This window comes from Lactuca sativa, chromosome 3 (genome assembly GCF_002870075.4).
Source record: "Lactuca sativa cultivar Salinas chromosome 3, Lsat_Salinas_v11, whole genome shotgun sequence".
NCBI classification, from domain to species: Eukaryota; Viridiplantae; Streptophyta; class Magnoliopsida; order Asterales; family Asteraceae; genus Lactuca; species Lactuca sativa.
Window position 1 is genome coordinate 56399009 of NC_056625.2, and position 17317 is coordinate 56416325.

Consider the following 17317-nt stretch of genomic DNA (forward strand, 5'->3'; position numbering starts at 1 on the left):
GAGTTGTATGAACAACTCGGCGAGTAGGTTGAAGATAGCCTTAGACTCGGCGAGTCTGTTCTTGGACTCGGCGAGTCTTGTCGAAGAGTCCCAATATTTTCTAGTTGAGTCGAGAATCGGCGAGTCAAGGGATGACTCGGTGAGTTATGGGCGAGTGGACTCAGAGTTGTTGGACTCGACGAGTCTTGGGGTGACTCGGCGAGTTAGGTCGCGGATTGAGGGAAGTTCTGAGTATGGGGACTCAGCGAGTCATCGGGTTGACTCGGCGAGTAGAGTCGGTCAAGGGTTGACTTTGACCTTGTCTTTGACCAAGGGTTGACCAGTGGTTTCCAGGGGCATTTTGGTAATTATTGATTATTGTTTTGAGTTCAGTGCCTTGGTGGTTGTCCAGTGGTGGAGATCGTATCAGTGGTCGGAGCAGCTTGGGTTATCTGTTCAGTCGGCAGTATCGAGGTGAGTTATCCTCACTATATCAACAGGGTCTAAGGCACCAAGGCCGGCCCTTATCGGATTGAGATCCGGGTAGTTGTTGCTATGTTATTGCTTTGATATGTTTGCATCCTAAGAGCTAGGATGGTATATGTTAGAGACCTGGTTGAGATCGGTATCCTGAGAGATAAGGTGATGCTATGCTAGTGACCTGTTAGGTCGGTATCCTGGTTAGGATGATGATATGTTATGTGATTTGTTTGATTTGCTTGTTGATTGTGAATTGCTATATGATTGTATGTATATGTGCACATGGTTGTTTGGACTGGAGTTGGGTTGAGGCGGGTCCTGCTTTGTGCTGTAGGCCAAGATACCCACGGCGGACCGGTTGTTCCGAAGGCCCAGCGAGCGGTCCGGATAGGCTGTAGGCCCCAAGAGGGCGGACCAGACGTGCCGAGGCTCGGAGAGTAGACCAGGCCGACTGAAGGCCCGGTGTGGGCGGACCAGTCATACTGTAGACTCAGAGAGTGGACCAGGTGGATTGAAGGCCCGGTGCGGGCGGACCAATCACACTGCAGACTCGATGTATGTGGTTCGATTCGGAGAGTGGACCAGGTGGATTGAAGGCCCGGTGCGGGCGGACCAATCATACTGTAGACTCGAGGTTTATGACTAGACTCAGAGGGTGGACCAGGAGGACTGTAGGACGGTGTGGCGGACCAGTCACACAGTAGACCCGAAGTGCATGGCTGTTCTGTAATCAGATATGTTATGGCATGTTATGCATGTATGGTATATGTGGTTGGTATTTTGGGGATATCTCACTAAGCTTTCGGGCTTACAGTTGTGGTTTTATGTTTTTCAGGTTCTTCAGGAGACCGTGGCAAGGCGAAGGCGTGATCGTACTGCTCCTCATGATTTTGTAGTAATGTGATTCTGGGAATACTTAATTGTTTTGTATTGAAAACCTTTTTGTAAAGATTTAATGGAATCGAGTTGTTTTTGAAAAAATTAAAATTGGTTGTATTTTTCGGTCGTTACATATATTGCTCAAAAGCTCATGCTTGGATGGATGAGAGTGACCATGCTCTCATTTTTATGACTTAGCAACCCCAAAAATGACTGGAAATGATATTAATATGGCCTGGACTAGCTTATACTCACAAAGACCATGGTTGTAGTGACAACAAAATAGAAATCTGAAGAGTAACTAGATCTAACATGGAACATCATCAAGGTAAGAACTTTATACCTTATAGAGGATGATTGTGTGATGCAAGTTCTAGATCTACAAAGCTTGGAGCTTCCCAAGTGCTTCCTAATGAAGTTCTTCCTTCAAAGATGCACACAAAACACTTAAAGGTCACCAAAATTTACATCAAAAGGTTAAGGTTTCTAGGTGGCTGCTTAAGGGGGTGGAGGTTGAGCATGGAGAGGGGCTGAAGGGGTTAGAGCCTTTAAATAGGGCTCACAACCCTAAAGATTAGGGTTTTGGTTCTAGGTTGCCATGCCCTGCATAACTCAATTTACGCCCTGTGTAGATCATTAAGTCCCCGAGTCCAAGCTTCCTCTTACGCCCAGCATAGGGGGATTATCCTACGCCAATCGTATGGTAGAATTCCTTGAAATTAAGCTTTTAAATAAATAAAAATAATACCTCCTAGATCGGGTGTTACATAATGTCATAAAAGCCCTTAAGTTTTCAAAAAATATTAATTTTTACCCTTACGTTTTCAAGTCATGTGTTGGTGACCTGTTGGTAACCGAGAAAACAGCAAAAAATGTAACAATGAAAAAAAATACTTCCAGCTTTATTAAACCCAAAAGGCACCAAAGGGTATAACCAAACATTTCTTAAAAACCTAAGGATTTTTATGATATTAACCCATTAAATTATTCACATATATCATTAACAAATTGTCTGATGCATTTTGGTACATGCGTTTCTGGAAGGTCAATTTCACTATTTTAATATCCTTTTTTGAGTTTAGGAATTGTATGAAACAAAACTCGGTTATCATACAAAACTCCTCCGTTCGATATCACAACTTGTATTTAGAAAGTCGAAGTTACAGTAATTATTGTGGTTCTATATATATATATATATATATATATATATATATATATATATATATATATATATATATATATATATATATATATATATATATATATATATATATATATATATATATATAGGAGTAGGATCAAATGAGAACATCAAAAAGGTTGAGAACGCGAGAACACAATATATTCATTTGTGAAAAAATGATAAATTTTTACGTCTTTAATTTCAATTGAAGAGAAAAAGCATATTCATGTTGATTGTGCGTAAAAACTTATCATTTTTCCACAAATGAATGCATGGAATCACAAATGAATATACTTGTTCTCGCATTCTCAACATTTTTGGTTTTCTCATTTGATCATTTCCCTATATATATATATATATATATATATATATATATATATATATATATATATATATATATATATATATATATATATATATATATATAGGGCTCGGTTATAATATGGATGGACAACTATTGTGTTGACGTGTGGATAATGTTATTTTATGAAAATTATTAAGAAAATATGTTGTTTAATAATGTAAATACGTTCAATCTCACAGAACTATTGTTATTTTAATAGATTCTCACAAATTCTAATTCATTTTTGTTCTTATTCATCGTTTTTTATTTATTTTAATTCTTACAGAATACGACTCAATAAACATCCTGATAACATTCTGACAGAATGAAAATAATTAAAAAAGTGTATAATAACTTTATAGACGATTTAATTAGTAAAAATGCTTAATAATTAAAATAATTATATAAGATTGAACGTATTCATATTATCAAACAAGATATTTTTCTTTGTAATTCTCACAGAATAACATTATCCATACGTCCGTACAATAGATGTCAATCCACATTTAAACCTCTCTCTCTCTCTCTCTCTCTCTCTCTCTCTCTCTCTCTCTCTCTCTCTCTATATATATATATATATATATATATATATATATATATATATATATATATATATATATATATATATATATATATATATATATATATATATATATATATATATATATATATATATATATATATAGGGGGGAGGGGGGGTTGTATCTTATGGATCAGCAAACCATGTTGTACCACTTCCCAAAGTCGTTTTTCGAATGCTGGAAAAAATTTAAGAGAATCTCATTCTCATATACCTTTGGAAATCATGGTTAAGGAATATTGTATTAAACACTTGTACAAGTTTACTTGAGGGGACATATATCAGTGTTTTCGTACGTTGAGATTTTTTTTGTATACTCTCAACTGAAAGTGTAAAAAAAATAATAAATAAATAAAATCAAACTTTAAATGTTGTGGGCTTATGGGTTAGGACTATGACAAAATCTCAGCCCATTAAGACAAAATTGTAGCCCAGTGAGTGCCCGCTGCAATATCGGTAACAAAATGATTTTTTTTTATATTTTTTAAAAAATAATTATGTAATTAAAGTGTGTTTTCCTCTTGAAAAAAGACATGTTTTAATCAAGGCAAAAAAGACGATCTTTAGATTCCGGTCCATCAAAACGCACAATCAAGATGTTCAATTACCCTACTGTGTACACCCTTACCAAGTTTATGCAGCGGGCGGCTCTACCATTTGTAAAACTAAGCAAAGATTTAAGGCCTCTAATTTTAAAGTTTATTATGTTAATTATATATACACACATATTTCTTACAAACACAAGTTGGAGCTTTGGCCTGGTCATAAAAGCATTGTTTTATCAAACTAAGGATATCAGGTTTGAATCGCTTACCTTTTATTCATTTTATTTTGGAAGCTAGTTAAATATTGAAACTCAACCAATTCTTCTTTCTTATATAAGCTCAACCATCCTCTTGCTTCATATTAACTCTACTTTTTAGTCCCATATCGGCTGGAAGATCAAAACTTCTTTAGCAAACTTCATGATTATATAGGTGATTAGCTGAAATGCACTAAGAAATAGTTTGAGATTTGGTTTAAGTTATAAAACCGAAATGCCCCAAAAAAAATTTTGTCTATAAAGCCCCCAAATTGGTTTCGCCGTCCTTTGCGAGGGGTATACAACATTTACCAATGATATAAATAAAGTTTATCAGACCTCCTTGAAGGAGACATATATTGTTGTTGCTTTCAAAAACTATGCATTCCGTCAACAATATTGGTTAATTAAGTTGCATTTAAAGTTTTTCATGCAAAACGACTTTCTTTTTTGTGGTTCATTTCATTACAACGTTATTTTTTGGAGTTTGCCGGTATCACGTTTACTAGCCGCCTTAATTAAATCTTGTACCTTGCTACAAAAATGTGACATTATTAAGTTCCCTTTTTGGTTGAATTGTCATGGTTCACTTGGCCAATCATTTTTGTGGTCCTATCCCAACTCTTTACATGTAAATCGATTGGTATTTAACTAAGTCTTTAAATCAACACAACACAGTCACATTGGATCCAAGTTGCATTTAATGTCCTTCGTTCGTGTCACAAGAACCAATTTAATTACCTCAGTAAATTTGAAGCTCAAATAAAAGTGTGAAGCAAATCATAAACCATTTGATGGCAGCGTGGTCGAGCCCTGTGATTCACCCTCTTTCATGTGACCCTTTTCCCCTCGATCCCCATTGCCTGTGACTTGCTTCAATACCACCTTTCTTTCCATTCCATATAAATCTCATCACCCACCCCCACCCCCACCCCTAATCCCCTCGATCACTCCACCTTTCTTTTCTTCATCGATCTCACAAAGACTACAACGGTCGAACTCCCACATATCTAATTAGAACCATGAAGGTTTCGTTGTGCAATGCTGTGTTTCTCTCATTGCTTCTGCTTCTTCCTCTTGACATCTCCGCAAGGCATATCGGTTTGCAACATTCACGTACGTTTATATATAATGCATGACAAGGTTGTATGGTACAATCTTACGATGCACATCTGAATGTTTCCATGTGCATTATTGGGTTGTATTTGTACAACGTGTCATTTCCATGTGCATCACTGTGTTGTACTACTCTTTGTTTAATCGATCTCACGTGAATTAATTACAGGTCATGGACATCACCATCAAACTCTCCATGGAGCCACGGGGAAGCAAAGAGGAGCCGGAGGGGGATCAGATACGGTGCAAGTGGTTGGGTCAAGGCTACCAGACTGTTCGCATGCTTGCGGATCGTGTTCCCCATGCAGACTGGTTATGGTTAGCTTCGTATGTGCATCCATCGCAGAGGCAGAAACATGTCCCATGGCTTATAAGTGCATGTGTAAAAACAAATCTTATCCTGTTCCTTAAACCCATGTACCATGTTGTTTCAATCTAACGTACGTAGAGGATTTTGTTTTGGTTTATGTTCTTGTTTTCACAATTTTCTTAATGATAATTAATGACGGTCACAGAGTTCTTTGGTAGTGTGTACTTATATATAGGATTAAATGTGTTAGCTAAACACTATTATCTACAACTATAATAAATAAATTTCTAATAAGTTTTGTTTTGATACTTGTCATTTTATGATATTTTTAAATAAATAATATCTATATGTTAATTTATGGTTTTTTTCAAAATTTTAAATTAAAAAACCACGTAGTACTTATATTTATATAAAGTATTAAATGTAATAAGTATGAAAGTAAATTGCAATTAATATGTATCTTCATTCCGTATTTCAAAACTTTATTTTAAACAATACTTATTGTTTATATTTTAATATATTTTTATAATCAACGAGGTGTAATACACGGGTTTTACATCTAGTTTTGTAATGAATGTTGTATATATGTATTATTAAAATAATTCTAATATGAATATTAACGTTTGATTATTCATATATTCATTAGAATGTAATTATTCTATTATACATTTATGTATGTGCATTTTTGTAGTAAATTTTAATTTAAATTTTAACTTGTGACTATTCATTTATTCACTGTTGAATGATAACATAAAACTGTGGATACAAAATTTATTGCAGAATAATAACATAAAAATAGTGTTTTTAAGTTCTCACACTATTTATTGTTTTTATTTGAACTATCCCATATATATATATATATATATATATATATATATATATATATATATATATATATATATATATATATATATATATATATATGAAAATCTGGGTGGCCAATGACATCACCACGACATGGCACTAAGCGGTCACGTCGTGACAACCATATTGGGCCAAAACCCTAATTTTTGGACTTTTAGCCCTATTTAAAGAAAGTTAAGGCTAGGGTTTTCTCCAACCTCATCCTCCATCACCTTCAAACGATTCCTTGTCCAAACCCTAACCCTTTTTGAAGCCTTGGTGCTCATTTTGCAGGTTCTTGGTGGTTTTGAAGGAATAAGAAGAAGAAGGAGAAGAAGAAGAAGAAGAAGAGTCAGTGCCTTGATTCAGCAAGCAAACCTCCCATTCACTTAAGCACATCTTCTGGGCCCTTTTTAAGTCCTCAAGTTTCCATCTTTTCATGTCTTCCTTCGTAGATCTAGGTTTTATAGCATATTATGGTCCCTTGAGGTGGTTTGTGTGGGTTGAAGAGATAAAGTTTTAGAAAGATGGCCTAAGTATTTATCTTGTATGGTGATATAGGTGGCATTTAGCACCTATTTTCCTGTTTTTGCGAGCCGTTGAATTTTGACTGCATTAGTGAGGTGAGCATTCTCATTGTACCCATGGGTTGAAGGCACCAATACCAGCCCATTGGATTGTGCTAGTTGTCTTTATGACTCTTGCATGTGTATGTTGGGCTGGCCTATTTGTTGTTGGGTTGGGCCCATTTTGTATGTTAGGTTGGACCCATTTATATATGTTGGGTTGGTCCAATTAGTATGTTGGGTTAGGCCCATTTTTATATGTTGGGCTAGACCCATTTGTATGTTGGGTTGTGCCCATTATTATATATGTTGGGTTGGGCCATGTGACATCCCCAATTTCACTGCCAGAAAAGACCGATTTTGTTTATGCTTTATATAAAAATCAGAGTACCTATTTGAAGAAAATGTTGCGGAATTTATTCCAAAAAATATAATAGAGATTTTATGAAAGCATTTCCGAAGAAACGTATTTTCATTATATTACAAACCTTGGGATATCATTGTCAGTACAAATCAAAAGAATAAATAGAAACAACATAGGCCTTACAACATTTATTTATTTATACTGACCTATAATTTATAATCTCACATCAGATCATCGCATTTATGCTCTTGTGTCACTACTTGTAATACAAGAAACTTAGTGGGTCAGACTTGGGAGTCCGGTGAGCACATATGGTTTTCAACCAACAATAAATAAATTCATTAATTTCATCAGATCATCCAACCCAATTACCCGTTCTCGTTATCCTCACTTTCTGTCCCTAAAGCATCTAATTTGAGGGACCTAGCCTAAGGATTATCATCGGGATGGACAACACTTATTAGGGGATTCCTCAGAAATATATGTTAAAAATGCAACCATGAGGGGGATGGAGTATACCTGGTGAACACGTATTTCAAAAACACCTACAGTTGCGAGCCTGCTAGCGTTCCACTAGACTGTCTAGAATAGTCTGTGATTGTCATCTATACTCCGCTAGATGAGTGAATCGGCTTAAACATCGAGGCCTCTCATCAATTATTTCATCGTCAATAACATGTACCCATCTTTACCCATCATAATTATAGGTACAAAATACATATATAGTTTAAATCGAATAAAACATGTATATTTTGTTCATCTAACATAGATATCAAGAACACAGATAATATGCACACATAGCACATAATTTATATTAAATACTTCATATCTATGTGTAAGATGAAAGTAGCTATGCACTCACTTGTTAAAGTGATGGCTCCAAACTCGAGCAACGCTTCACTTCAAACAATTTTATTTTCCTTTAACGAAACCTAGTATCATTATTACTAGATTTTAGTCTAATATTTATTGCGACTAATTTTAGTCTAGATTTATCATTAACTCAAGGTCTACAAGCAATATTTTTTTTATTGTATTATATAAGTGTTAAAAAATACTTTTTAATTACTGTACAGACAGGGGCCAGACATGAAACACCGGAGGGTGGACTATTTTAGCAATTAAGCCGTTTTGAAATCAAACAACCCAAGCGGTCCTTCAAACCAGATTCCCCGTACCGTGAGCAGTTAAAAGGTATTATATTAACGTTTTTTGTATAATTTATAATACTTAGCACATGTATTGTTTATAGGTTCATAATAGTGATAATGAACTTAAACATAAGTTATATTTAACGTAGGGTAAGCATAACTCACTTACAAGGGGTTTCTAGCAAAAGGTAGGACTCCGTGGTCAAAACTTCATCGTTGAATCTTTTTTTTCTAAAAAGATTCTTATAGCGCTTCCATGCTCAGCTTACTATACTAAAACTACAGAAAGAGAAGTCGAATCACGAGGGACCGAAATGTTCGGAGATAAGAAGAGAAAGACTCTTGAATCAATAGAATGGTGCAAGAAATATGAGAGCCTAGAGCCTCTTATTTATAGTAATTAAATTTTCAAAAACCACCATCTATAGTTACTTAAATGACAATATAGTTATTTAAACGACTAAACACTCCTTTATAATACTATTTTAAATAGATATAATGATATTTGTACTAAACAAATGTTGAAAGTACTCAACACTAGTCTTATAACGACCGTATTGTCGATACCTTTCCAATGATATATACATATGTATATATATGTATACGTATATATGATTTATACTATATTTTAATACGTAAATATGGTATTATAAATTATAACTCGTTCATACAAACTCCGTTTTTGACGTTCTTTATATCCACGCGTTGGTATTTACGAGTACTATAATTTTCATTTAGACCCCATCTGCTAATTCTCATCTTATCTCAGATTTACAAAACTGTATCGAATTTATCGCGCTCGAAGAGTAGGGACTAAATTTCATCTATATCTTTAATATACGAGCTCTATTCTCGACGTTTTTTATAATCCATGTGTTGGTATTTACAAGGGCTACAACTTTCATTTAGACTCCATCGGCTAATTCTCATTGTATCTCAGATTTACAAATCTGTATCGAATTCATCGCGCTCAAAGAGTAGGGACTAAGTTTCGTCCATATCTTTCGCATACGATCTTCGTTTTTTACTGTCTTTTTATCATTGAACTCCTATTAACGATATCTTCATTTCTCGTTTAGATTATTTTGGCTAAAAATCGACCGATCTAAAATTCGATTTCCGAGTTGTATACTACTACGCTAAATCTTTGAAAAATCATAACTTCCTCAAATGAAGTCAGATTTTGACGTTCTCAATATGACGCTCTCGGTTTAATAGCTACTATGACTTTCATTTAGATTACCAAGGCTACAAAGTAATTTTTTAAAAATTTACTTTTTACGATACGCAGAGCCGTGCCAGTTTATCCGTAAAACTTCAACGACTCATAACTTCTTTGTTATAAGTCGGATTTCAACGTTCTTTATATCTCTGGAAGCCTTGTCACGACCACTTCAACTTTCTTAAAGGATATTGGGTCAAATGTTCATTCTCTTTTTGAAGCATATTTTTATTATTATTTTATTATATCGTTATAAGCAAGTATAATGCACATAAAATTAAATAAATCACATAATACTCAAATAAATCTTCTTCATTACTTCAAAATACGTTACAATTGTTGACCATAACTATTACATCATAATATTAATGCTTAGCCAGAAACACAGGCGTTACAGAACCATTTATATTTGTTGGGTTGGGCCCTTTTTTATGGAATTTGGTATTTTGGGGAACTCACTAAGCTTTATGCTTACAAATTTGAGGTTTAACATCTTCAGGTACTTCCGGTTCAAAAGGGAAGGTCCCGACATGATCACACAACATCCCCTTATGATTTCTACATTAATGATCTTTTGACTCTGATGTTTTTGATACATTTGTATTATGGTGGTTCTGAGACACTTGATGAATGTTTTAATGATTTTAAAAATGAAAATTTTTATCACTATTTATTGGATGTTACACCCCTATAATTTTTTTTCTTTAGTTTTAGTGGGACCTAGGGGTGTGTATGGGTAGTTTGGTTCGGTTATTGGTCAAAACTGAACAAAAACTATAACAAACGGTTAATGTATGCTAAGAAGTAAAATGAATAACTAGAAAAACTATAAGCACACAAAGACATAGTATTTACGTGGTTTGGTCAAGGTGACCTACGTTCACGGGGTGGATGGGAGTATTCTTTATTTCAGAGTTCTCAAGCAGAGGTTTCAAGTACAATTCACCAGAGATTTGACATACTCACTAAGGATAAAAGATACAAGACACATAAAATGACTAAGTGATCATCCTTATTTATAGTTAAGGTATCAAACCTAAAACCCTAATAGGCCAAGCCCATTGATCCATATGCCCATGAATGGTGACAATCAATCATATTCTGCCATGCAACATCTTTAAGAACATTCCTCCATGTCATACAACCCATGAGCATCGGGAACACACATGATGGACCACCTTGACCATAGTGGAGTATCATGATGCACAGGTGGAACATTATGAACACTAATGGTCCAATATCCATCATGGAGGCACAACATGGTGTATTTATTGAGCATGGTCATCTTCTAAGCATATGTGGATCAATATGGCACAACAAAGGAATCAAGATAGCACATCATATAACAAGATGGTCCATGATGGCGCAAGCACAACTTCCCTTCTTGATGGAGCAACATCATCTCCATGGCTCAACATCCCCTTGGCTCAACATCTATGTGGCTCAACATCTCCTTGGCTCAACATCACCTTGACGCAACTTCAAACATGATGGCGCATCATGCTATGATTTGGCGCTACATCCCCAAGGATGGCACAACTTCCTTCTACATGACACAACATGATGTTCCATGTTGCTCCAAGTGCTCCAAGTTTCTCCAAGTTGCCCGAAGCCACTCCAAGTTGCTCCAAGCCACTCAAAGTTTCTCCAAAACCCTTTTTGGAATATCCATTCCTTTGTTACTTGATATGTTCCTTTGTTAGATGATCCAAATCCATCTATGATGATTCGTTCCTTTGTCACATGCTCCATGAACCTCAAGTTCTCCATTGTGTTTTAAGTTCTCCAAATTCTCCGTGAGAATGATCCAAATGCTCGAGTCACGTTTAACAATCTCCACCTTGACTTTAGCATCCTCTAAACTCCACCTTAAACAAGAACTTTCTCCCCCTTACTGTTGGGTTTTGAGCACTATAACATTCCTATGGTGCACATGCAACCCTAAATGCTTTGGATCTATGTTTTCTCTATTATACATGCATATTTTCAATTTTTCCAAAGCATTGTCATAACTAGCATACAAATTGCTAACTGAAACATCTAGTTAGATGACATACCTTTTGAAGGACTTGTAGTTCTTGACCTTTGAAAGCTAGAGCACCTCAAGTGTGATGCCTCTAATGGTTCACAAACACCAACATACAAGAGGATGATTTAAAAGAATAATTTATTTATCTCAAGGAGAAGAGGCAACCGGTTTTGGTCTATAGAGGGTTCTATTTATAGTGTTGGACATGCTAAGGTTACACTTGGTAAACCCTAATAACCCATGACTTTCCACATTCTCATGCTCCATGGGTTTAACCTCCATGGATTAGTTTAGCCCATAATGATGGATCATTAGCCCACACTACAAGAATGATTGATTTACATAATCAATCCCCATATATTTAATTAGTATCTTTTGATCACAAAATTAATAAATTAATTCTTGATCAATACTAATTAAATAATTCCATATTTATATATTATACTTGTAATATATTAATAAACCATAAATAACCTTATTCTCAAAATTCATCTATCAAATTGCACTAGTTAAGGCAACCCAAAAGGACCATGCCACAATCGGATCAAGTACATACCAGTTATAGTTATGGGCTTAAACACCAAATCCAACACTTCCTTCCATCAAGCCCCAAAGGAGCTTACCTCCTACGAACATCAACCAAGTCCAAGCAAAGCTTGAATTTCTCTATGGGCAACGACCTTGTCACCATGTCCTCCGGATTCACCTTGGTACCATTATTTTTAATGCATAACCTGTCATAGAACATGATAGGTTTATCCACCTTCAAAAGAAGTCTCTGAACAAGACCAACCGCCAATGATCTTCTTATCTCCATATCACTTTCATGGTCCAATTCTATCAACCCAACCAAGTCTATATGTCATGCATTTGCACCATACAGCAGAGAAACATCAAGCGTTCCCTTCAAGTGTCGCAAGATCCACTTGACCACTTCCCAATGAGCTTTTCCCCTATTACCTCGAACCACCAAAGAAGTACCAACACGTTTGGACTGATCACGATAGAATGATCGTAAGACTTTCTCAATGTATTGAGAAATGTATAACCATCTTGCTCTTTTATCACTCCAAATTTCTATCATTGTTATCTTCTTTTCAACACCTAAATCATTAATCAAAAGCTCATTCTCCAGAAGATTCTTCAAGTTGTCTTTCCTGGCATCAACATCACCAGACACTTCTTCCCTGGATTGATCAAGGGATTCCTCACGCCTATGTTGTTCCATTCCACCCTAATGTTCTTCATTTATCGCAAAACTATGTGGGGTTTCTGTTGCAAACTCCACATTCTAGCTAGCATCTTGATCGTTCCCCGCAACACTTGTACCACCTCCTCTCTGGTTACACATAGCATATTCAAAGGTCACATCTCTGCTAATAACATATTTTGGAGTCTTTCATTTTTTCTGTACACAATAGAAGATGACATTTCCCTCCAGGTGCATATCCTAGAAATATGCACTTCATTTCCCTCGGCTCCAACTTACCATCATTCACACAAGCGTAAGCAGGGCATTCAAACATTCGTAAACTAGAATTTTCAGAGGATTTTCCAGACCACACCTATTGAGGAGTCTTACAATCAATTGCAGTTGATGGATATCTTTTTACCATATAGCAAGCAGTATTGACTGCTTCCGCCTATAATTGCTCCGATAAATCAAAAGATAATCACATGCACTGAGCATGTTCCGCTAGTGTTTGGGTCATTTGTTCTACCACTCCGCTTTGCTGTAGTGTTAGCCATACAGTGTGATGCCTCACTGTACCTTCTTTTTTTTGTACAATTTGTCAAACAAAGCCTTGCATAACTCCAACCCATTTTCTGTTTTGAGTGACCTGATATAGTTCCCGGTCTATTTCTCAACCATCGTCTTCCACTCCTTGAACCGCCCAAACACTTCATCGATAAAAGTCACAAAGTATTGACATCCACCATGAGACTTCACATGAGAGGGACCCCATAGATCCAAGTGGACACACTTGAGAATCTCCTTACTTGAGTGTTGAAGTAAACTGAATTTCTTCCTGATTTGTATCTCTTGAGCACAAGATTTACCAGGTTTAGCTTTTCCAATTGCATCTCCACCAAACAACCCCTTCTTGCTCACATGCTACAACTTCCTTTCATCATCATATTGATCCAAGGATTGGGATACAATCACCGTACCCCCAACCATATAGCCGTCCATAATATAAATCCCATGAGGATTCATCATTCCCTTCATAACTACAAGAGCACCCTTGAAGACTCTTAATCAGTCACCCTTTCATGAATACTTCAATCCATCCTTCGCCAAAGTGCCAAGAGAAATCAAATTCTTTCAAACCTCTGGGGTGAACCAGCAATCTAGTTTCCTAAGTATACCATCATGCATCTTGATTTGTACTGTTACGATGCCCTTGATACTGCTCACTTAATCATCGCCCATCTTGACTGTGTCATTCCCTTCTTTGAATGAGTTGAACCAGTCACGATTGCATGTCATATGATAGGATGCTCCAGAGTCCAAGACCTAAGCATATAAAGAACTAGAGATGTACATATTGTCAAAACTTCATCAGAATTTCCTTGAACCACAGTAACATTATTGTTGCTTGGTCCAAAACCATTATTCCTTTTCTTCAACAATGGACAGTCTCTTCTGAAGTTTCCCTTTTCCTTGCAGTTATAACATTTGATGTTGGCTTTAGATTCGTAACTTGACTTCCCTGTGTTACCTCCACTTCTATCTAATGTTTTTCCTCTGCCCACAAACACACCGGAACTAGAAACTTCTTCTCCAACTGAAATCTTTATTTTTAGTTCCTTGGGCATCAAAGAATCCTTCACATCATTTATAGTGATCGTTTCCTACCATACACCATGGTATCAACGAAATTCTCATAAGAATTCGGTAGTGAACATAAGAGGATAAGTGCTTGATCCTCATCTTCAATCTTTACATTCACACCTTATAATTCCAAGATGATCCTATTGAAGTTATCTAGATGATCCTTCACTTGGGTGCTTTCCGACATCCTAAGAGTATACAAATGTTGCTTCTAATATAGCATGTTCGTTAGAGAATTGTTCTGATACTTGGCACACAACTTCTCCCAAAGCCCAGATGCACTCATTTGATCCATGAGCTCTCTTAGTACTTCATCTGTCAAACTAAGCAGAATAGCGTTATGCGCTCTTCCCAGAATATCAACCTTCAATTCATTCGCCATGTCCTTTGGCAGTTTTGCTTCTCCTTCTAGTGCCGCTACACATCCTTATTGAACCAGGAGAGCCTTCATCTTCACCTTCCACAAAGTGAAATCCTTCAAACCATTGAACTTATCCGGATCGAATTTGTGAGATGCCATCTTCAATCAACAGAACACCAACCTAACTCTAATACCACTTGTTAGGAAGTAAACCGGATAACTAGCAAAACTATAAGCACACAAAGACACGGTATTTGCGTGATTCGGTTAAGGTGACCTACGTCCACATGCACGAGGGGAGTATTCTTTACTTCAGAGCTCTCAAACAGAGTTTACAAGTATAATTTACCAGAGATTTGACCTACTCACTAAGGATACAAGACACAAGAAATATCAAATAACTAAGCAGACATCCCTATTTATAGTTGAGGGATCAGACCTACAACCCTAATGGGCCAAGCCCATTGGCTCATATGCCCTTGAATGATGACAATCAATCATATTCTATCATGCAACATCTTCAAGGACATTCTTCCATGTCATACAACCCATGAGCATCAACAACACACATGATGGACCATCTTGACCATAGTGGTGCATCATGATGCACAGGTGGTGCATCATGAACACTAATGGTCCAACATCCATCATGGTGGCACAACATGGTGTATTTATTGAGCATGATCATCTTCTAAGCATATATGGATCAATATGGCACAACAAAGGAATCAAGATGGAGCATTGTGTACCGAGATGGTCCATGATGGTGCAACATCTCCTTTGTGACGCAACTTCCCTTCTTGATGGAGCAACATCATCTTAATGGTTGAACATCTCCTTGGCTCAACATCACTTTGGCGCAACTTCAGACATTATGGTGCATCATGCTATCATTTGGTGCAACATCCCCAAGGATGGCGCAACTTCCTTCTACATGGCACAACATTATGCTACATGTTGCTCCATGTTTCTCTAAGTGCTCCAAGTTGCTCCAAACCCCCTTTTAGAAGATTCGTTTCTTTGTCACTTGATCCGTTCCTTTGTATGATGATCCAAAGTCATCCCAGATGATTCATTCCTTTGTCAAATGCTCAATGAACCTTAAGTGCTCCATTGAGTTCTAATTGTTCTAAATACTCCATGAGAATGATTTAAATGCTCGAGTCACATTTAACAACATATTTTTGCAACTATTAGTTATTGGTTAGTGTTTGTTTAAGTTAATGTTTTAGTTTGTTAGTTGTTAATATCGGTTAAAAGTACGTTGTTACAAAAAGTATAAATAAATTGTAGTCCTATATAAAATCAATAGGAATTAGGGGTGTTCGTTTGGATGGATCGGTTTGATCCGATCCAATCAAGTAAATCCAAATTGATTTCGGTTTTCAAAACATGGATCCGAATTTCCAAAATAAATTCAAATCCGATCCGATCCGATCCAATTACAATTCGGTTGGATCAGTTTTTATAATTCGGTTTTCAAAAACCGAAACATTTTAAAACGACATATAATTATAATATTACCCAACTTTACACAATAAGCAAAAACAAATAATTTAGTTGTGATTGGAAATTTATAAAAAAAACTAATAAGAAGATATATTATAGTTAAATATTTTATACATACAAAACTTTTGAGAGAATGCATATTAATGTTTTTTTTATCGTGTGAAACGTTTTGAACCTATTTGAAAAAATAAATTACAAAGTTAATAATAATTATAGATATATATTATAAATAGATAAATAATAAATGTTTATTCGGTTTTTTTGGACTATTCAGTTTTTATTTTATAAACCAAAACCAATCCGAAATCTAGAATAATAATTCGTTTTTGTTGAAAACCAATCCAAAAATCCGAATATCCAAACAAAATAATCCAATCCAAATTGTCCAATTGGATAATTCGGTTTTATCCGAATAGTGAACAGCCCTAATAGGAACTCCTGAACTAACATCAATCTGAAGCTCCCTTACTTTTTTTTTAAATCTTTTTTATCCACTTATAACTTTCACGTTTTTATAATTTTCCATACAAATTATGTTTCTCAAGATAAACATTTTATAAATGCAAGGAAAAAGAAGGTTTGAAAGAGAAAGAAAAGAAAGAGTATATGTAGATAGTCCTTGTAAAATATATTGTTTGAAACAAAACCACCTGGTTTGCTTCATTATTTTCTTATTATTGATTATAATAAGAAAATAAAAGGTTAGACATTTTATAATACAAATTATTGAATGTACTGATTTGTATATACTTGATAACCTTTTG

At 35.6% G+C, this 17317-nt stretch overlaps 1 protein-coding gene across 1 annotated transcript; it reads left to right on the plus strand.

Moving 5' to 3' along the window:
* The first annotated feature begins 5166 nt into the window (after positions 1–5166).
* On the plus strand, positions 5167–5883 carry LOC111914419 (protein EPIDERMAL PATTERNING FACTOR 1). Its single transcript, XM_023910163.3, has 2 exons — positions 5167–5362; positions 5532–5883. The coding sequence occupies exons 1-2, from the start codon at positions 5269–5271 to the stop codon at positions 5771–5773; spliced, it is 336 nt and encodes a 111-aa protein (XP_023765931.1). The 5' UTR covers positions 5167–5268; the 3' UTR covers positions 5774–5883.
* The last annotated feature ends 11434 nt before the right edge of the window (positions 5884–17317 follow it).